This window comes from Pseudorasbora parva, chromosome 24 (assembly GCF_024679245.1).
Source record: "Pseudorasbora parva isolate DD20220531a chromosome 24, ASM2467924v1, whole genome shotgun sequence".
Lineage (NCBI taxonomy): Eukaryota > Metazoa > Chordata > Actinopteri > Cypriniformes > Gobionidae > Pseudorasbora > Pseudorasbora parva.
In genome coordinates, this window is record NC_090195.1 from 19,336,326 (window position 1) to 19,359,966 (window position 23,641).

At 39.2% G+C, this 23,641-nt stretch overlaps 1 protein-coding gene across 1 annotated transcript; it reads right to left on the reverse strand.

Annotated features, from left to right (window-relative positions):
• Window positions 1-19,367: 19,367 nt before the first annotated feature.
• Window positions 19,368-23,128, reverse strand: pi15a (peptidase inhibitor 15a). The gene is made up of 6 exons (XM_067435182.1): window positions 22,985-23,128; window positions 22,205-22,535; window positions 21,459-21,577; window positions 21,187-21,319; window positions 20,564-20,679; window positions 19,368-20,027 (listed from the first exon to the last, which is right to left on the reverse strand). Exons 2-6 carry the CDS (start codon window positions 22,481-22,483, stop codon window positions 19,892-19,894), a joined length of 783 nt encoding a protein of 260 aa, XP_067291283.1. The 5' UTR covers window positions 22,484-22,535; window positions 22,985-23,128; the 3' UTR covers window positions 19,368-19,891.
• Between the last annotated feature and the right edge of the window lie 513 nt (window positions 23,129-23,641).

Sequence of the window (23,641 nt, forward strand, 5' to 3'; positions counted from 1 at the left end):
TCTAGCATCTTGCGTAATTTTTTCTGGCCCAACCAGACATCAGTGGGTGGAGTTAGTGTAAATAGAATCTGCCAACAAAGCAGGCTATTTGCACTTAGTGTAACTAGTGTAACTTCCAAGAATTAAAAGGTGAGTTTTGATAGTGTCCACAAATACATTTACAAGCTTTCTCCCAGCTGTATTTGGCAAGCATTATGTAAAGCTTAAAGCTCCATTATGATGAAAAGCTGTTTTTTTCTTAAGAATCATGGAAAGTGGGGACAGGGTTTAAAAGGCAGGCCAAGGACAGTAGAGGCCAGTCTGAACTTGGCCACCTCAGATGTGAGGAAGGAGGAGCAGAGAGAGGGGGAGGAGGGACAGTTGTCGAATGAACATATTTGTTGTGGGTTCCTTAGAGGGAATGGCAAAGACAGAGAGGGAAAGAGAAACATTTAAAGAAATAAAAAATGCTATCTGCGATAGCTCCCAGGAGATATGAAATAAAACGAGCGGGAGCCAAGTTTTCTTCAGCAGGTTGTTGGTCTGCCATACCGTGCGTAGTCTCAAGCCAAAAACACACTAGATCTTTCTTCTGGTCCGCTGTCAGCCACATTCACCTGATGTTTAGCTGGAAGAGTCTGAGGGAATGTTTGCAAAAAAACAACAAAAAACACTGAAAGCTCACACTCTCTTATAATGAATCACCTGTTCTTCACATCGTCCAAGTAAAGGCCATAAAGTCTCTGTTCATCATGAGAAAGTGCCTTTTTTTTTTAAATCAAAGTTTTCCATTAATAGGAGAATAAGTGAGATTTTGTGACCCAAATTCAAGCTGCTCTAAAATGGATAGTTTCAAATAGATGTTTTTGGATACAAACAAGTGCTCAATGAAATCCTGTAATTCACATTCACATTTTTCCTGCAGCTACAGTCTCAGGTCCAAGAAGCCTCTTGTTTAAAGAAATGAAACATTAATTTCAAATTAAAGCAAAACAGGGCTGTATTGTATAAATGTAATGAGGCAAATGAAACAATGAGGCAAGTGAAGAATCAAATTAGGGATTTATTCAACAGAACTTTTGATTAATAACGAATTATATAGTTAAAAAATTATGGAATAAAACCCTTTTCACAATAGATTTAACCAAAGTATTTCCAAGTGAAATACCCTTCAATCCAGACTGTTTGTCCTATGTATTGTTTCATTAGACCCAATATACACTATTCATGTTTTTTTTTTTTTTTTTTTTGAAGGAACACTTTTTAATCAGAGAATAGCATCAAGTCAGTTAAACTCCTGGTTTATTGATCTGGTCAGTTAAGTATAGCAGATCAGTTAAGTATAGCAGATGGGGTTGTCAATCAGTTTCAGCTACTTTGGTGTTAATGAAATTAACAACAGCTTCACTTAGATGCGCAACAATGAAATGACCCCCAAAACAGGAATGAATTTAAAGGTGGAGGCCTCTAACATTTTCTTTCCCTACTCATCTTTTCTGACTGTTTTTCACTAGTTTTGCATTTGGCTAGGGTCAGTGTCACTACTGGTAGCATGAAGCGATACCTGGACTCTACAGAGGTTGCACAGGTAGTCCAACTACTCCAGGATCAGTACGTGCCATTGCCAGAAGGTTTGCTGTGTCAAGCACAGTTTCTAGAGCACGGAGGAGATTCCGGGAGACATGCAGTTACAGAAAGCTGGACAGGGCTGTAGAAGGTCCTTGACTCATCAGCAGGACCAGTATCTGCTCCTTTGTGCAAGGAGGAACAGGATGAGTACTACCTCCATCAGGCCACTGGTGTGAATGTTTCTGATTGTTTGGTCAGAGACAGACTTCATTAGGGTGGCATCGTGGAGCTTGATTGCCATTTGCCATTGAACACCAGAATTGGCAGGTTGGCGGGCCTATGCTTTTCACAAATGAGAGAAGGTTCAGCCTGAGCACATGTGACAAATGTAAAAGGGTCTGGAGAAACCGTGGAGAACGCTGTGCTGCATATAACATCGTTCAGCATGACCGGTTTGGTGGTGGGTCAGTGATGGTCTGGGGAGGCATATCCAAGGAGGGACGCACAAAACTCTACAGGCTAGACAATGGCATCCTGACTGTCATTATCTATCGGGTTGAAATCCTTGGACCCATTGTCAGACCCTACGCTGATGTAGTGGGTCCTGCATGGGTGGGTGGCGGGAGTATGCAGGCATTTCCTGGAGGATGAAGGAATTGAATGGCCACCACGCTCGCCTTACTTCAATCTAATAAAATACCACTGGGACATTATGTTTCGGTCCATCCACCGTCACCAGGTTGCACCTCAGGATGTCTAGGAGCTCAGTGATGCCCTGGTCCAGATCTAGGAGGAAATACCCCCGAATAGAGGTCTTTACAGGTCCAAAAATGTGTACCTGAACCCGAAAAGACCCGCAATGTTCCACACAGAAACGACCCGGACCCGTCTATTTCAAAAGCTGGACCTGGACCCGTGCAGATACGAGAAATGTCAAAAATGCAGTACCCGGAACCGACATGGACCCGTCTATTATTTGATAGCTGGAACCAGTCCAGGTGGTAAAGAAAAGCATAGAACACACAGACCCGACTGGACCACTATAAACCACTAAATCCACTATAAACTGCTTTTAACATGTTAAGCTAATAAATAAGCTGTGAAAAATAACTTTGTCTCAGCCTACCTAGCGTTATAGCCGTCGTCTCCCTTCCTTGTACCTGATTGTGATGTATTACAATATTCCTCTCGTGTTCAAAGCATGCTTGATTCACTCATCATTTCAGCTGTAAAAGTCCACTTTATGTCACGGTGATCGATTTATGCGTCTTTGCAGATTTGCATTTCGACTCTAGTTAATAATAGCATAATAACTTTTACTGTTTGCCCTTTTGAACTAATAACGATTGCTCGTTCAGTGCCTAGCCGCTGACGTTAGCATTATTTATTTGCCATAATCTCTGTGAGCCGAGTCTGACACTCTGACTACCAGAACTTTAAGATTAAACAAGACTGTTCATTAGGGCCCAAGCCCTGAAAGGGCGCAGAGCCCTATTGTTCTTCTAAGGATTATTATTATTATTATATATTATTATTTTTTTTACCGACTATTTGGGCATTTTTGGGGCCCTTCCCATGCTCGAAAACTCTTGAAACTTTGCACACGCATCAGAATCTGCGGCCATCAGGGCCGGGCTGAGGCTGGGACCCGGGCGTGGCAGGGGGGCTCGACAGCGCCCCCTAAAGTGGGGTCTGAAAACGTGGTCTATAAATCAAACACACTTGCACGTACATATATGAAACTTGGTACACATATAGAGCTCATCGGGCCGAACAACTTTCGTGCTCTAAGTTATGAGTCAGCCCAACAGGAAGTGAGCTATTAGGGGTTGTTGAACGCATGCTGTGGAACGCATGCTGTGGAATTTGCGATACTCCTCCTAGACGATTCACCCGATCAGCACCAAACTCGGTCAGCATGAAATCAAGACACTGAGGATGCCAAATTGCGAGCAACTTTTTGATATCTCAAACGGTTTGGCCGTGGCGAAGAGACGAATTTATGGCGAGAAAAGGGAAACAGGAAGTGTGTTATAACTTCTGCATACATTAATTCATTTTGATGAAACTTCAGATGTGTGTTCGTTGTAGGAGGCCGATCACATGGATATGACTTTTGTGAGTCAAAGTTATAGCGCCACCAACTGGCAGCAGGAAGTGTGTCACTTTCAAAATTGCTTTAAATCCCCATCTTATTTTCACCCGATTTACTTCAAACTTCATCATTATAATGTCAAAACATGGCAGATATAGACATATGAATGGATTCCTGATTCTTGAAATACTGTTGTCATGGCAACGTGTCAAAGTCTAATAATCTTTTTATGTGTTTTTGAGACTCTTAGCATGCTTGAAATTGCATGAAACTCAACACACACATCTGACATGCTGTCCAGAAGATGCAAGCAAAGATTCAGAAACGGGCGTGGTAGAGGGGCTCAGTAGCGCCATCTTTTGTCCAAAGTGGGGGGTTAGTTTTATCTACATTCACCAAACTCGGTATATATATTGTACATTTCGAGCCGGACAACTTTCTGATTTACAGTCATTAGCTCTGACCAACAGGAAGTCAGATAATTTGGTTTGAAAATGAGAAAAAGTCGAAAGCGAGCTCTGAGTTTTTACCTTCTCCTCAAAAGCGATTAATTCAATCTCCTTCAAACTCGGACGACATGAAGTAAATATACAGAAGATGCTAAAATGCGAACGGTTATTGGATATCTCAAACGGTGGTCCCGTAGCAAAAGCTTAAAAAATACAAAAGAGAGACACAAGTAACTGGTTCATAAATAAGGCTATACTCCCACCTGCTGGTTATTCTATATATCACACAGTTTTTTTTTTGTGTTTTTTTTTCAACACTTATGCTCTCCCTTAAATGACCAGTAGAGGGCAATATTGTATAAGTTTTCAAGCAAAAAACCTTGCCTGTGTGTGTGTGTGTGTGAATGGTTTTCTAACCTGGTGGGGACTTAAACCTGAATGCACACAGACTCATGGGGACTTCCCAATGGGTACAAAAGCTTATAAATCAGACAGAATGAGTTCTTTTGAAAAGGTGAAAATGCAGAAAGTTGTGTGTGATGGGTAGGTTTTGGGGTAGGAGCAGTGTAGGAGGACAGAATATGGTTTGTACTGCATAAAAACCATTATGTCTATGGTGAGTCCCCAAATAGATAGTGAACCAGACATGAGTGTGTGTGTGTGTGTGTGTGTGTGTGTGTGTGTGTGTGTGTGTGTGTGTGTGTGTGTGTGTGTGTTCTTTTTTCTAGCCTGGTGGGGACTTCAACCTGAATGCACACAGACTCATGGGGACATGTGTCATTGATTTCTACAGTGTGTGTGTGTGGGGGGGGGGGGGGGGGGGGGGTTGTGGATGGGGGATGGTGGATGGGCTTAACTGATAAGAGTTGCCTGCAGCATACTTCAGCATTACTACTGTGTGTGTGTGTGTGTGTGTGTGTGTGTGTGTGTGTGTGTGTGTGTGTGTGTGTGTGTGTGTGTGTGTGTGTGTGTGTGTGTGTGTGTTCTTTTTTCTAGCCTGGTGGGGACTTCAACCTGAATGCACACAGACTCATTGGGACACGTGTCACTGGTTTCTACAGTGTGTGTGTGTGTGTGTGTGTGTGTGTGTGTGTGTGTGTGTGTGTGTGTGTGTGTGTGTGTGTGTGGAGGGGGTCTCTCTCACTCTGTGTATGTCGCCTTGTTTCTTGTTTTTCATAATTTAACCCTTTCATATCATAGGCTATCAGCAATATCTATCACTTTATTGTGAAAAATAAGTTTAAAAAAATGTATTATATATATATATAACACTGGTCTTCTGAACTTACAATATTTTGAGCTGCAAAAAATACATTTGCACATAATTGAAAGTGATATCCTAATACTTTTAACTGTTTTCTATAACATGGGCTTTAAAGAAGGTCATGTGCTGTGTTTGCAAAGATCACGTATGACACCTCTTTAAACTAATTACTTATTGATTAAAATTCAAATGGATAAAAAATATAATTTCACATGATCTTATAAAAGTGGCTGTTTATAATAAACTTCTATAAATTTTATGCACGCATATTACTCTTACCTGACACTGATATTAAAATCATTGTTGCGGTCTCTGTGATTTGGCTTAATTTATTTTTAAGAGAAGTGTAAGGATAATACAACTTCAGCATTTAGACAGTATTCTGCACTCATTTTGAAATTGACATTAGACATCATCTGACATAAAATTAATGAATAAAATGTAATAGATCTCATAGATGTGACTGTTGTGGTTCCTGGTCATAGCAGCACCAGTTGCTGCAGTTAATGAGGTGAATTCAAATGACTTTGACATAGTCCCTTTATTTATTTTTTCCCATATTAAATGCCTATTGCCTGCTGCGCACAGTTAAGCTGATGCCACCGGGGTGGCGGTGCCCCCGGCTTGGGCCCGTCATCGCTGCTCGCAGCTTTAATTCATATTATTTTTACAGTCACAGCAGAACCTCGGGGTGCCATAGAAACATGACAGGCGCTTGGGACTGCACCCGCGTGGTAGCTGGAGCAACCTGAAATATGAGCTTTTTTACGCAATTTGAGCGTCACAGAAAACATTTATGTGACTGTTCATCTGAGGTCTTTTTGCTGATTTGAAATATATTGTTGAGTACATTATTACCATGCGCTTGCATGAAATCAGCCCGCTTTCTAAACGGCTGAGAGCGTGAGCGAAAGAGAAGAGCTCATGTTTGTTTAAAAAATATTTCTAAACCTTATTTCCCAGCTCACACTTTTCTTATCCTAATGTAGCAATTTGCAACTTACACAAAACACACAAGCCGTGCTGACTCTCACGGCCAGGTGTTCTCCGAGTCCTATCAACATATTACATATGCTACAATGCTAAACAGACCCGGGACCCAAAGTAATAGATTGGGACCCAACCCGGACCCATTTAAAAAATAGACCGGAACCTGTACGGGTCCCGGGTCAGATACTGGGTCCGCGGGTCTCGGGTGCCCCGTAAAGACCTCTGCCCCAGAACACCATCAGTCGTCTCATTAGGAGCATGCCCCGACGTTGTCAGGCATGCATACATGCATTTGGGGGCCATACAAACTACTGAGTACCATTTTGAATTGCTGCAATGACATTTCAGAAAAATGGACAAGCCTAATGCATATTTTTTTTCACTTTGATTTTCAGGGTGTCTCTGAAATAAGTCCTCTGTAGGTTGATAATTTTCATTCCCTTTAACGACGTGGCATCCTTTCGTAACACATTACCCAGTCCATATTAGTATATGTAGATATTCAGCATGACATTTTTCCCCATTGAGATCTGATGTGTTTTTAAAGGTCTTGTTCTTCGCAATACCATCCTTCAAACTTTAGTTAGTGTGTAATGTTGCTGTTAGATAAATAGCATATAGCATAATACCTGTAAAACTATAAAGCTCAAAGTTCAATGCCAAGCGAGATATTTTATTTAACAGAAGTTCCCTTTCAAAGCCTACAGCAAACGGCCGGTTTGGACTATTGCTGCCTTCACGCGCTATCGGAATTATCGTAAATACGAGTTTTCGAGGTAAATATTGCAAATGAACGCCCTCTGATGTCGTGGTTACCACTGGGAAGTTCGGAAATAATTTTGATACCCAAGTTCCCGAGATGGGCGTGGCATAACCGTTAAAAAGGGCAGATGGGAGACGAATTTATTAACTAATAGTTTTATTAGGGTTTTTTTCACAACAATTTAATTGTCTTGTCTTGTCGTTAAAGTAGTGCATATTTACATAAATTAATAATCATTTGAAGCATATTGTGTATTTTAAACACATTGAAAATCGCATCTAGTTGACCATCATTCCAGAATAGTGAACAAGCTGACTATCTAAATAGTGTGGTAAAAGTAGCTATACAATAGGATCATGTATAGCTGAAAACTATTGCCATTTTAGTCTTTAAGCAGCCTTTATTGTCTACATTATGCCTTTATTGTGAATGTGATTATAAACAATATGCTTTCGTGTTGTGCTGCTATGTTTGCCAGTGATTCTATGAATTTCTGGGACCGGGAAATGACTGAAATGGTTATAGTGTTAAAATAACATTTTCCAAAGACGCACAAAAGTATGAACCTGGCGTCCTCCATTCTTTCCGACAACAAAGCACCTGAACACAACAAGCTCTTAATCACGACTTCTGAAGTGGGAAGTAGGAAACTTCAGAAAGCACGTGAAGGCAGCATTAATCCCTGCACTTCCTGCTGTAATGACATCACTAGAACAGTTTGTTGACTAACCCTCCGCCCTCAAGAATACGCCAAAAAGGGGGCGTGGATCTCAAGGGTAATCTAGCACTCGAAAAGCGTTCCACCCATTGGGGCGGCCATTGCTAACCAAGCCATCACCTGCTGTTAGCATCCCATTGACTACCATTCATTTTTGAATCACTTTGACAGTGAATAACTTTACATCTGAGGCGTTTAAAGACTCCATTTGTCCATTGTTTATTTCTAAAGAAACACGACAATGCATAAATGGCTCCGTTACCTTGTATCTTACACTATCGCCCCGCAGAAGCTGTTTTTGTAAAAATAGGCTAACTATTGCGTCATAACCAACGCGACTCTGTCGCACAGTTGAGAAATTACCGTATAGACCTGAGGAGACGCTCGCAGGCAATCTTTTGCTGTCTATGAGGCAGTCGGGGGGACGTGGAGACATAAAGTCTGATAAAGTCAAGGGAGAAGAATGGAGAGAAGCCCATAGTGAGCCAAAAGCAACGGAAAAAAAAATTAAACAACGGGATTCAGATTTCACTTTCCACAACTACTAGAAGACCTACAGCTGTCCGACAGGTTGCTCACGTCACATTTACGTCGTCAAGCTCAGTCTGAGCCTGCGCAGTTCGCTCAGCCATCAGAAAGTGAGTGCTCCTTTACTGACATCACTAAACGCCGTAAAAGTCAATGGGATAGCTCTGTCCATTTCTTTTACTGTCTATGGTGCATCTCCCCGTTATGGTAAGAGGCGGGACCTTTCCAGGCAACATGTGCTAAGCTGCTGTCCAATCACAACACGGGAAGCGCTGGCACAATCAGAACTAGTTACGCATTTCTGAAGGAGGGACTTCATAGAGCAAGGAAATCATCAGGCCGTTTTAAGGACAGAGAAAACTGCGGTATACAGATAAGTAAATTGTGTGAAAAATACTTTTTTTTTTACACACGAAACATGAACTCATGTTATATTGCACACTGTAAACACAATCAAAGCTTCAAAAACACAGGAAAAATGGGAACTTTAAAGTGTATTGTAATAAATAAAATAATCTTGACTTAGATACAAACAAGTACACAATGAATCTTGTAACACACATATGTTTGAATTATTATATATTCACACCCGTATGGATGTACAAAACACACAAAATTGTCAAAATGCCTGTTTTTTGCAAGTATTCTCATTATAACAGTCTTAAATGTGTTTACGTTTTAATTGACTGCATGTCAGATCCACACCATATGTGTAAGATCTTGTAACAATTCGGAATTCTGATTTTTCTTACCTTCTACTTGGAAAAACATCTGGAACGCAACTCCATGTTGTACATCTGACCTGTGAACTTGGGGCCGATCGGTCAGCCCTGACCTCAGTGAGATGCATCATTTGACGTCAATTCCAAGATGGTGGCAAATCCTAAAAACAAACTTTAACATCAGAAGTTAATTTTTTGCGAGCTGCATTTTGTAAAATAAATAAATAAATGAATATTCTGTTTTTGCCATAAGTGACAAAACCATGAAATGTTCTCATCGTGTTATAAATCAGGAACATAAATCCTCACACATGATGATACAACACTACAGCTCCTCAACACAAACAGATCTATCACCAAGACATATGTAGCCTACTGCTGCTGCTCCAAAGAGCCATGAAAACCTCATGTTTTCTATCTATGTGTGCCTGCTTTGCCAAACGGTAAGATCTTGTGACTTGATCTGTAAGTATCTGGGCTAGAGAAACCCAGAGTTATATACCTTACTCATGAATTTACAGATACCCAAAACCAGCCATTAATGTCTGAGGCAATATGGCTCAACCTTACGAATTAGAACATACACAATGTGGGACTACGAGCAAATGATAATGTTGCAAGCTGATAGAGATAGAGAAAATAACCCCCAGTGACCAGCTGAGCAAGTGTGCACTGCATATATGTTGCTGTGCTTGAGCCCATCCAAAAGTATATGCATGCAACAAAAAGCAAACCACGGGGTAACATGCAACCCTGCACATTCTATCTTAATAGAAAATACCTAATTTCAGTCTGTGGCGAGGTGAACGAGCGAGAGACATGGGAGGAGCGAGCAAGACCGGGGACGTGATTGCGATAGAGCGTCACCTGCGAGCCACACCGTTCTCGAGTCCTCTCATGAGGGAGCTCGGAGGCATTTAAGGACGAGCGACACCAGTCACGGACGAGAGAGGACCAGGCCTGGATTTTGTTAGGTTTTGTTTACGTTTTGTTGTGTGTGTGCGTGCAGTCTCCGTGAGAGGCTGCCCGCGGTTTACTTTCATTTAGTTTATTTATTTAATTAAAGGTGCTGAGCGTTTGCCGGTTCCCGCCTCCTTCCTTCCCATTTCTACGAACGTTATTACACAGTCCAAATGTGTTCTCATGCAAGCTATGCAAGCTAGTCTTCCCACTGCTGCTGTTTTTGTTGACTCAGCATGCATGCTCTCATACTAGCTTTGCTTATATGCTAAATTATATATAGTATTCCTTGCCTCATTTTCAATTTGCAATACATCAAACAAGATTTTAAAAGTGTATTTACTGCTGTTGACGACTCAAATGCATATTCTCATACTAGCTTGTATGCTTAAGTATTCATTCCTTGCAGCTTACACAACATGTAAAACACAAAACATGATTTTGAATATGTATGTTTGCTTCATTAATGAACTGATTAAAGTGACCTGATACCACAAAACCAGTCATAATAGAAATGATGAATAAATAAGCTTTCCATTGATGTATGGTTTGTTAGGATACACTCTAAAAAATCAACAACAAAAAAACGGTGCTATAGTACTAAAAGTGGTTCTTTGGCTTGTACACTGTAAAAAATTATTTAGGAAAAAAGTTACCTGGTTGCCTTAAAATTTTGAGTTCATTGAAATTAAAATTTTAAGTTAATACAATGAACATTTTTTGAGATTCGACAACCATTTTTAAAATATTATTAAAAGATTTTGTTTTATTTCTGATGACCATCCAAACCATGCCAAATAGAGCTATTTTCAAGATTTATATATTTTTTATGTGGTTCAGACACAATAATATTTTGAGTTTCTATTTATTAAACAAATTTCCTTCATTGTATCAACTCAAATTTTTAATTTCAATAAACTCAAAATTTTAAGGCAACCAGGTTACTTACTTTTTTAAGTTAAACCAACAAAAACCAACACATTTTTTTTTTTACAGTGTAGTCATAAGGGAACCACTTTAAGTGCTGTATAGCACCAAATCTTGGTGATTCAGTGGTTCTTCAGCGGTTCTTCACCAGTTTTTTGGGATGACGGAAGTGCTATATAGCACCGTTACCATATACAGAACCTGTTAAGCCCTTGTATGGTTCTTCAGCGGTTCTTCAGTGGTTCTTTGGGGTGATAAAGGTGTTATATAGCGCCACTGCTGTAAAAAATAATCTTTCAAGCCCCTTTAAAGGTTCTTTACACACAAAAAAAACTACTTTTGATGCCATTTAGCACCACAAGGAAAAAATAAAATGTGATATGGCACCTCGTACGGGTTCTACATAGCACCATTCCATTTGACAAAGATGCTATAGAGCACCATTAAAGATATGGTGCTATTTGGCACTAAAAGTGGTTCCCCTATGATTACAAGCCAAGAACCACTTTCAGTGCCAAATAGCACCAATTGTTTTTAGAGTGTAGGACAATATTTGGCAAAACTATTTGAAAATCTAGAATCTGAGGGTGCAAAAAAAAAAATCTAAATATTAAGAAAATCATCTTTAAAGTTGTCCAAATTTATAATTTTGACCCAATGTATTGTTGGCTATTGCCACAAATATACGGTAGTCCAGGCTCACAAATGCAGACAAGGCAACATTGTTCAGTGATTTGGAAGAATAAAAGATTGTTCACTTATCTTAAGAGGCTGTATTTCGACTATAGCTTGAAGCAAATGCTGAACTAGACTATGAAATGACTGCTTGCAGATTGCATGTAAGGAACCTATCAGTACAAAACAAATAGCATTGCTGTACATTTCAGAATATGTGAAATAAAGACTATAAATAACAACAGAAATACAAAGTGTGAACATATGCATATGTACAACAAATAAATAAAATACAAATAAAAAGATTTAAAATAAATTAATTAAAATACTGCACCATACAGAGGTTTATGACTGAACTGCCCCAGTGACAGCTCTGTAAATCTTTTCTGACACTGTATATATATACTATATTGCCAACAGTTTTGGTATGCCTGTCTTCACATGCACATGAACTTTAATGACATCCCATTCTTAATCTGTAGGGTTTCATATGAGGTTGGCCCACTCTTTGCAGCTATAACAGCTTCAACTAAATCTTTCCACGAGGTTTAGGAGTGTGTTTATAGGAATTTTTTACTATTATTCTAGAAGTGCATTAGGCAGATGTTGGACGAGAAGTTCTGGCTCGCAGTCTTCGCTCTAATTTATCCCAAAAGTGTTATATTGGGCTGAATTTAGGAATCTGTGCCGGACAGTCAAGTTCCTCCACACCAAACTCACTTATCCATGTCCTTATGGACCTTGCTTTGTGCACTGGTGCACAGTCATGTTGGAACAGGAAGGGGACTGTTCCCAGACTGTTCCCACAAAGTTGGGAGCATGAAATTGTCCAAAATGTCTTGGTATGCTGAAGCATTAAGAGTTCCTTTCACTGGAACTAAGGAGCCAACCCCAACCCCTCAACTACAACCCCACACCATAACCCCCCTCTACCAAACTTTACACTTGGCACAGTCCAGTCAGGCAAGTATAGTTCTCCTGGCAACCGTAAAAACCCAGACTCGTCCATTGGATTGCCAGACAGAAAAGCGTGATTCGGCTCTTGGCCATGGTAACCCTTTCCATGAAGCTCTCTGTGCACTGTTCTTGAGCTAATCTGAAGCCCATATGAAGTTTGGAGGTCTGTAGCTATTGACTCTGCAGAAAGTTGGCGACTTCTGCTCACTGTAAAACCTCAGCATGCGTTGACCACGCGCTGTGATTTTACATGGCCTACCACTTCATCTCTGGGTTTCTGTTGTTTCCAATTGCTTCCACTTTGTTATAATACCACTAACAGCTGACCTCAGAATAGGGAGGAAATTTCACAAATTGACTTATTGCACAGATGGCAACCTAACCAAATGTTTGTAGAAGCGTCTGCATGCCTAGGTGCTTGATTTTATACATCTGTGGCCATGGATTGTACCACCTGCATATCGGAATGACCTGCTAAAAAGGCGGTTGGCAGGTAAAGGAAGGGTATCAGAGTTTTGGGGTGAAAATTAACTCTCACTATTTCTGTTCTGAATGGTTTTAAAGTGGTAATCACTGCAGACCTGGGCTGCATCCAAAATTATCATGGGCCTAAGTTAATCGTAGAGACCATTCGTTGATCAAGAGACCTTACGATGCTTTAGGGGAATGTTTCCCAGGGCTAGACTGGGGTTAAAATTCAGCCCTGGAAAAATCCAGCCCAAGAGTTCCCCTGTGAATGTTTTCTGGGGTTAGGGCCTTAAATTGTAAATAAATGAATAAATAAAATTAGAACAGGGAAAAACAATGATAGATATTATTGAATAACTGATTTTGAGCTAGGATGACAAATTTGGCTAATTTCCCTGTCAATTTCGTCAGATTGACGTTAGTGGGAAAGGAAAGTAGTTTGAGAGGAAGTGCAAGTTATTACATTTTGATTAAAGATTATGAAGACAAACACGTTTTTATTTTGAATAATATGGACGGATGAATTTTGCACAATAAAACCAGTGAGAAAGGTAGCAAACAGAGTCCATTTTTTTAAGCTGACGTAGCCTGTCCATTCAGAATTACTTTACACCCACTTCTTCCTTCCTGTGAAACGATACCTTTTTAATGTTTTGGCTTTTTTTTTCACAGCTACTGCATACCATAAGGTTTTTAAAAAAATTATGATGGCCTGTTATTCTTTGTACGGCATTGGCAGGATTCTGCCTCTTCTCACAGCTGGAAGTCTGTACAGGAACAGCTGTGTCTGTCCAATAGATCAAAACATTTATGGCATCATATTTCCCTGTGATATCTGCATACTACTGAATTTGGTAGCGGTGAGAGTCTGTCTGCCTGCTCGCCCCACCCTTTCCCAAATGAGTGCATGAGGTGGAGCCTGAAGCTTTCACAGAGTTCATCGGTTTCATTTGCTCCTTTACTAAACCGAGGGCCCCTCTCAGTAAGATCATATACATATTGTTTGTGGAGAAGACGGGTAACAGCGTGGCCAAAGTCAACGTTTTCTTATCAAGATATAATTGTAACCAGTTCTCATATCAAGCAAGTGGTCTTACACTTACAATGTCTAGTGAAATTGTAAACGAGTATCAAAAGGAACAGGGGTGAGAAAGAGTTTCTCAAGAGATCCCATAATCACCATGTATGTTTCTGTGTTTTAAACAAAGAGGAGAAAATGAGAATGGGACGGGTTGACAGAAAAAAGGAGGGAATAATGGACTGATTAACACAAGGGTTTTCAGCTTTATTCAACAATACAAAATGCATCAACAAGCAGTTTGATTAAAAAATATAAATACAACATTAATTTAAATAGTCAACAAGGTTGGTGGGATTTATAGTTTTATAAAACTTTTTAAAAAAATTATATAGTTTTGAATGTAGGCCTACTTGTTTTTGCGTCCAAAATCATTTCAACCCTCATCCAGCACTGGCGATTACTCTTTCATCAAATAGTAGTTCATCCAAATCTCTCACCATAAAATCTGTCTGATGGGTGTTGTTTGAGAAAGTTTGGGGTCAGATGTTTTTGAAAAAAGTTTCTTATGCTCATTAAAGGATTAGTTCAGTCCAAAATGAAAGTTTTTGAGGAAAACATTCCAGGATTTTTCTCCTCACTAGACTTCAATGGCAACCAACGGGCTGAAGGTACAAATCAATGCAGTTTCAAAGGCTTCAGAGGCTCCCAGACAAGGAATAGGGTCTTATCTAGCGAAATGATCTGTCATAAAAAAAATAAAAAAATAAAAGATAATACTTTTTAACCTAAATTGCTCATGCGCAATCACATCGGAAAGGTCACGCGCCTCTGAAGCCCTTCAAAACCCTTTGAAACTGGATTGATTTGGACCTTAAACATTTTGGTAGCCATTAAATTCTATGGTAAAAAATTCTGGAGTGTTTTCCTAAAAAATAAAATTATATATATATATATATATATATATTGAGGCAACGTGGGGGAGAGGACGCTGGCGTTGTCTGTTCGCCGCTTCTCCACCCACAACAAATCATGTTAATGTACTATTAGATTTACATTTTATTTTATGTCCTTATGTTTGTGACTAGTCTAACAGTCAGAGCTACAATTGGGACTGTTGCTGATTGCTGGCAGCCACTGAGAGGTCGTTGTTCGTCGTTTCGCCGTTTTCAACCGCTTCTCTAATGTTTACGTTTGAATTGCTGCGGTTGGTTTCTGGTTTGGAGGACATTTGATGTTTCTCGCCGCGGGTGCTCACTGGTGGTCTCCCTTGGGCTTGGGCTGCATGGTGGCTGAAGTTTGCACCGGGCTAGCGTCATCCGGGCTCTCGTCGTCGGCGTCCGGCATGATGTTGGGAAGTTTTGCTTCTCGGCTGCGCCACTGTTCCGTCCTGCATTGCGACCGTGGAGCGGCTTGGACATCTGCGCCGGCCCCGGTGTGTCCACAGAAGTGCCCGGAGGAATGTTCTGCCTCCTGCATGGTGCTGCAGCGATCCCCATCGTTTGAATCATCATGAAGAAGACCCATCATCTGGTCTTCAGCTGTCGTGCCTCGGCGATGTCATCGGGACACTGCCGCTGGGAGAAATCTGAAACATGGAGTGGACCACAGTGTGCTGCGGAGCTAACAGTGTGCTGCGGAGCTAACAGAGACTTCCACCATCAGCTGTTTTCTGTCCACCATCAGCTCTGTTTCTGTTCTGTTTTCTGTGTTGGTTGATTGTTTGTAGTATTCTATATTTTTACTTGTTATTCATTTTTTGTTATCCCCCCCCCCCCCCCCCCTTTGTTGCACTTTGAGATTCTTCGGAATGAAAAGTGCATTATAAATAAAATCTATTATTATTATTATATAATGACTGAAGAAAAAAAAGACATGAACATTTTGGATGAGATGGGTGTTAGTGAAATATCAGGAAATATTCATTTTGAAGTGAACTAATCCTTTAAAGCATTTGTTTTACAATAAAAAACACAAACTATAATATTGTGAAATAATACAATTTTAAAACACTGTTTTCTATTTTTATGTATTTAAAGTGTATTTTATTCCAGTGATGAAAGGCAGAATTTTTAGCATCATTAATCCAGTCTTCAGTGTCACATGATCCTTCAGAAATTATTTGATAAATAAGAAACATTTCTTATTATCAATGTTAAAAACAGTTGTGCTGCTTGTTATTTTTGTGGAAAGCCTGATACTTTTTTTTTTCATCAATAATTTTTAATGCCACTTTTAATCATATTAATGCATACATGAAATAAAAAGAGTTTCTTAAAATCACACTAACCCCAAACCTTGAAAACTTGTTGTTTTGCAATGAGGCACAAAAAGACAGGTTTAAAAAACAATTTATATTAAAAAAAGATTTGTATAAAAAGGTTATGTACAGCTTATTTCAGATGATAAATAAATTGTTATTGAAATACAGTTGCCATTTAGGTTGTCACAATAGGTGCAAATACACAAATTTACATTATGGTCATTAAAACCAGCACCATTACTAGTTTTCAGAGGTCTACAGACACATCAACACAATAAGAGATGCAGTCTACACTATGACATCATTAAAAATCATATTTTTCTGAATTTAGCAAAAAATACAATTTCTATAAATGTCATGTTGAACATGAATCTATGGAGGGGAAGGGATAGATAGCCCTTTACATCCCCTCCATATGTAGAGCAGTGCCTGTTAGATTTCCCAAGTGCTTGTGTGATGCAGTAACAAAAAAATAAAAAACATTTAATTCAACAGTGCAATACAATGCAATAGTGTGCCACTGTTATGCATGCATTGTAGAGACTGGACAGCCAAATTCATTATACATGTATGTACAATTGGTAAAAAACAAATAAGGACAGCCTTCTAAATAACAATACATTACAACAACAAAAAAACATTATAAGGTGCACTTACACATCAAACATGTTACCATGTTAATCCGCCTCAACATTTCATGTGGGTACAGCATGATTAGCCATCTCATTAGATGTTCTTTCTGGGGTTGCAAAATACAGAGGTTTTTCCACCGACGCCTAATCAACATTCCACCATTTCTAAGCCCCAAGCACAAGCATGCAGACTTTAAACATTTGGAAACTTTCCAAGAGCTAAGACCCAGAGCCAAGCATGGACGCCAGTGAGTGTATTCAAACCAGTAAAGTTATGTTGAGTCCGAGCCCAGTTATAAAAAGCTAGCTTGACATTTCTTCTGAAGCACCAAAAGTCAACCTCCAGGGTTAATAGATATGCCATCATATGATTTAAAGTGACAGTTCACTTATCTCAATCATGTTCCCCAATTCTGTTATTTACTTATCCCCATGTTGTTACAAAGCTGTACAACTTGGTTTCTTTCTGTTAAACAAAGAAGATACAGCAACCTGTTTCAGTTCCCATTACTAACACTATTTAAAGATGCAGCTCGTAAGTTGCCTCTTTGTTGCCATCTATGTTTGAAACCAATTGCAGTGATTTGCTGAATAATCGGATAAATCGAATGTTTTGAGGGTGTGGCTGTCATTGATTCACCGTACTGGTGTGGACACTGTACTTTGGAATCACAGATTCTAGATCTTGGAAGTATGACCAAAATAAGAATTTCACTGGAAAACGTAATCTGAACAAGTAACATGTTGGCCACTTTTGTTCTGACCAACTGGGAAAAAAAAAGCATTACAATAAAATTGCAATACCAACAGTGATTGAATCTAATGAACGCTTAGCTCATATCACACCAAACCGTAAAATTATTATTATTGTTACACTTAGTTATCAAATTGTTAAATGTTAACAACATCAGCATTACATGATGGTGTATTATGTATTAGTGTTACCTGTAGATTTCAATTTCTGTAGTCTAATCTTTTGCTTTTGACTACAGGGTGCATCTCCAGTTGTCACTTATGACTGACGTTTGGACCTTTCTGGATTACAATCCGCAATTAAAATTAAAAATTTAATTATTCCAGCTGCTGTGAGAAAAGGCTATAAATGATCTGCCACCTGCAGCATCCTCACATAAGATACTACTACTAGCCAGACACCTTTTTGTATACAGACATGACGCAAAGATGAACGGCGGCATGCTCGAATTTCCCGTGGAAAGGTACCAGTACCACTCAAATTACAACATTATTACAAGCTTACTGTTGTAAATCTGGCTAAGGTAAGTAGATCGGTTTGAACACTGACTGGTTATGTACTTGCTCAAATTGATTTGGGATCATTTTAACCAAAAAACAAAATGGTAAGTCATACAGGTTTGAAATGATATTTGGATGAGTAAATGCCATTACATACTCCACGTGAACAGAGAGGAAAAAAAAGAAGAAGTTCTCGCTCCCAGGGCTGCGAGAACTAAAATGATGTCATTTTGTTCTCGCAGCCCTGGTTTGGGAGTTCTAGCAACTTGTTCTCGACACAACGCCTGAGCGGAACTTTTTTCTTGTGGGGGTGCGAGAACTATTGTGTGATTGGTCAGAAATTTTAAGTGGGCGGGGTTAATTTGGAGAAACAGAGATGCTCGTCACCTCGAAAAAAACTAATTTCTTTGTACTTGTGGAGCAAGTACCAAGCTTTAAATCATAACAGAATATCTTCTGTGGGATGATATTTAGAAGAATGTTTCCACAATTTCTGTCCATACAATAAGAGTCAATGGGGTCCAAGATTTCCAAAACTCTATAAGCTATACCAGTTTAAAAAGACCTGGGGGGTATTCCAGAAAGCAAGGTTAACTTTACGTCACATACCCTGAACTCTTGGTTGATAAACCCAAACCTTGCTTACTCAAGCTATGCTGGTTCCAAAAAGGAGTCCGGGAGTAAGTGCAGACAACTCAAGAGTATCTTCCCGGTTAACACACAAAACAGAGATTCACCATGGAAACAGACACTAAGAAAAAAAAAGTGCCATTCTACTTCCTTCTTTTGTTTAATGACGATTCACATAACCTACTTTAGTGCACATCGCCACCTATTGGGTGGTCGTGCAATCTTTTTTCAATCTCTTCGTTTAATAAGTCATTTTTATTCACTGAGAATAAGGATTATATTGTTTGTTTGATGCAGATCCATGTGTGAGATGACAATAAAATATATTTGAATTACATTAAAATGTAAACTTATTTTGTATTTAATTTTTATTCTAACTCTTTAGAATTAATATATAATATTGTATATTATAGAACTGAAACAAGTTTGTTTATATTACTATATTAATTATTTAAAACACATCTGAATACCTCTCAAGGAAACATAACCTGCTCTGTTTGCTGCTCTATAGGAAACATAACCTGCTCTAGTGACTTACATACCCTGAATGTTTCCCCCATTTTTGAACCGAAAGTTGAGGTTATCCGCTTATGAGGGTGAGTAAATAATAACAAAATATTAATTTTTGGGTGAACTAACCCTTTAAGACCTATCTGGGGCTACAGACAACGCGCAATGTTAGACTTGCTAACAAGGCCCGATGGGAAATTTGGCAACTGCACCTTTTGTTCTCTGACTACAGTAACGGTTGAATACTGTAAGCACCAATCCTGACTTGACAGATCACAGTAGAGTCCCTCTCAGGAAATAATTTCCTATAAATGGGTACATACACAAAACAATATAAATGGTATAAACACTGAAAAATAAGTTATGTACATGTCTTTAAAAACTCGCTGCCTTGCAACCCATGGTCCTATATGGCCCATATATATGCGCATGTATAAAAACCTATGCAGGAATGTTGTGCAAATTCCCATGAGGGACAGTGTCTCTGTGATGGGGGCATGTGCATTCTGTCTGTCTCTCTTCATTTGAACCAGTGCAGGTAATTTGAGTTCACAGCAGGAAAGCACATGTTGTTACTGCATGATCCTCCATAGCTCGGAGGGCACATGGAACAAGGAACACCTACTTTATACGGGGCCTCACCAATCCAGTTCCCCCTGTAAACAACAACAGCATCAACATTGTCAATGACACACCAAATGAGGCATAATAAACTAAACAGTTTGAAATGTCCTTTGACACGAAGCATACAATAACTAGATATTATATTCCCATTTAAACATCGTTTCTATGTTGATTCCTTAAGAAGACATGCTTTAAATCAATCCGGATCCAATTTAACTAGTTCTCAGATAGCAGGGTCTTTACTAGAGTTTAAAAATAACTTGCCCTGCAGTAGCCTAAGAACTTTTTTTCAAGTGCGCCATCCTATAAGACCGAAAGAAAGAGGTCACAAGTCGCCAGCCACACAAGATCATGGTTCTTTGATTCTGGAATTAGAGGCAGAATTCCGCTAGAATTCCACATGCAGCAGGAATGCGAGAGGTCGTCTAGGTCTTTGAACCAGAAAGCCCCATGGATGTCCATGTCAAAAATGTTTTTAACAGAGGAGTGTCAAATTGCTAGCTTAGCCTAATTATGTCACTGAAGAGTACTCCAGAGTTTAGCTACAGCTCAGAAAACATATACTTACTTTGGAGAATAGTTGCACACCAAGTATGTTGCCCTCTTCCATACTGAACCCCAAACATTCATATTATGGCAAGTGTTGATGGCACATCCTACTTTATTCGAGGTTGCCCACACCATCTGGTAAAACATAAACAACAAGTGAGCAATGGTCAAATGAGAATGATAAACACCGCTGTTCAAAAGTTTGGGGTCAGGAAGGTATTTTTAATAGAAGTCTCTTATCCTCACAAAGACTGAATTTACTTGATCAAAAATACAGTAAAAACTGCAAAATAGAGATGCAATTCTAAACAACGGTTGTCTTTTTAAAATATATTTTAATATAATTTGCATTTTCAGCAGCCACTACTCCAGTCATCAGTGTCACGTGATCCTTCAAAAATCATGGGGCTCAAAAAGCATTTTCTATTATTACCAATGTTTAAAACAGTTGTGCTGCTTAATATTTTTGCAGAAGTCGTGACATTTTGTAACATTATAAATGTCTTTACAGTCACATTTGACCAATGAATCCTTGCTAAATAAAAGTATGAATTTCTTTCAAGAAATATACAAATCATACAAACACCAAACTGTGAACACCTGAAGAAATTCATCACGCAAAGACCATCTAAATCAACTTACTTGTGTATAATGAGTGCACATAGGCCCATAGCACTTAAGAGGACATCTGGGATTGCAGTCTCGAGGATAGGGGAAAGAATAATCCTTCACTTCATCATGCCAGGGCTTCACCAGCTGCAAAATGGATCTGTACCTGTAAACAATCCGAACATAGCATGAAATCTCATTATGGTGTGATGAAATGCTTTGATTGGCCTTTCAAGCCCAAATGTCCATTGGTACAGTAGAAACATCACTGATCACAAACTGGGACCGATGGTGGAGATGCATACCTTCCTGTTCGAACCGAAAGGTTCTGACCCAGAAATCTAAGAAGATTGCGAGGACCGTGCTCCCAAATGCATGTAGACGCCCACTGCTCAGCCGATTTTGCAAGAGTGTCATCCCAGACCTGAGACATGAAATACACTTTCATCATAAATGTATTCATTTATTGTAATGCGAGATGTTTCCTGAATGAGTCAAGTCATAAACCACAGATATACAGTACATTTCATGCTGGAAAATGTCACTAATTCAATAACACAGAGTGCACAAAATAATCTTTTCCTATTTAAATCATGGTAAAAATCAGAAAATGTAAAAAAAAAAAAGTAAACATATTTAATGCAGAATTTCCCATGACTGTGCACTTTTGAAAGCATTTCAGTGCTTAGCTGTAGTCTTAGCAGATTGATTATTCTGGGGAGGATCTACTCTGGTGGTCTGAGCCAATTAAATCTGCTCAACAGCTGCTGGTGCCAAAAGGACACAGAAGTTTGTCATTCCTGCATCCTGCGATGAGTGCAGTTACATGTGCAACGTTCACGTGTCCGACTACAACAGCAGCAATGTGCTTTCCAGGCTAAATGCCAGGTAATTATACAATTAAATAAATAAAACAACTGAACCCGATGAACTGCCGTGAGGGTGTAGAGCAAAAGTTCAAACAAGCAGAACTTTTTTTTTTCTAAACTTCAAACCGTTCCTGATTTAAGCATTGACTACTTATTAATGGTTATTATTATAAGTGACTTACCATATATTCCATGTTTGAAGCTGGGGGGAAAACCTTCCCTCTGACTTTATTATGGTAATCAAGAATAGCCACCATATCGTTCTGGGAAATAAAACGTTTCCGTCTGGTTTTGGGAAGGTTTGCAGCCTCTGTGAGATATTTGGGAGGCACAGAGCCAATATCAGTGAAATTGGTTGCTGGCAGAGACGAAGAGGCAGTGGGATTGAAGGCTGCCAGTGCACTTGCTCCACAGGAAATACACAAGAGCAGAATGTCGATAGCCAAGCGGTTTTCATTCATGATTGATGGTTGAGATGTGCTGAGAGGTTTCTATTCCTTTTGCAGAATCTGCCTGTGAAACACAAATGATTCCCATTTATTAGAGAACACATTAAACACAACTGACAACTGTACCATAGAGACAATATAAAAAAAAAACATTATCAATATAACCTTTTCTTCTAAAGTTTTCAGAATTTAATTCAAATTGGTTGTAAAAGTACAATGAACTTGCAGTTTGTAACTTTGCCACCATAAAAGAAAGCAAATAACTTAGCAGGGTCAATATTAGTAGTGTCAATAATATATAGAACTAACTGGACATATCAGTTTCATTAATTGACACTTATTAATTTATGATTTTAGGAAAACATTTATCAAAAATGTAACATTAATATAAATAAAATACTTTGAGATTCAACATTAAGCATGGAGACATTTGTCTACACGCTATACACAACAATTTACATGACACACAATACAATTACATCAAAGATAGCTTGTAAACACAAATGCCTCTACCTTCTCAGAGATGCTGCAGCCGCCTCTGGATATAAACACGTCTCCTATATGCCTGAATGTGTCCAGCAGTAGCTTAGTTCTAAGTCTTTGTGAATTCGCAAGCTCTCGCTCTCTCCTCTCCCTGCTCAGAAGCGCTGCGGCGGGTTTATATACGGCTGAGGTACCGGTTCAGGAAGTGTTCCGGCTTTGAAGGTGCGCGGGGTTCCGCCCCATCCGTCACCTGAAGCGTGACATCATCTGAGACGTAACACTGCGTTTCTTTTATCCATTTCCTGGCAGATCCAAGCAGGCTTAATCAAAACATCTGCTTTTAGTTTGCACAGCTGGCTTGAGTAGAAAAGAAAACATAAGATAAGCAAGTGAATATTCCTGACCCCAAAATGCAGCTTTAGTCCATTGCAATGGCAAATAAAGATGCTCCACATTAACAAATTTATGAGTATTAAACCAGGGAGTGTTGTAACTATTTTATATTATTATTATTACCTGCAACTGTTAGTGCTGGATAGCTCCATATTCATTTACTTCAAATGACAGTCGTTTAGAAATCTAAAAATGTATCCCTAAACTGTAAATTATTGTCAAGAACAAATGTAGAGTACTGCTGTCGTTATAACCACCCTACAAATAATAAGAAAAAATGGTGCTCCAAAAGGC

Bases quoted from the DNA above. Each gene is read 5' to 3' on its own strand.
- pi15a (XM_067435182.1), bottom strand. From the start codon at position 22,483: ATGAATGAAAACCGCTTGGCTATCGACATTCTGCTCTTGTGTATTTCC. The intron at 21,578-22,204 runs GTAAGTCACTTA...TTCATGTCTCAG, and splicing joins CTTCAAACATGGAATATATG to GTCTGGGATGACACTCTTGC. The intron at 20,028-20,563 runs GTAAGTATATGT...TGTTGTTTACAG, and splicing joins GTGTGCAACTATTCTCCAAA to GGGGAACTGGATTGGTGAGG.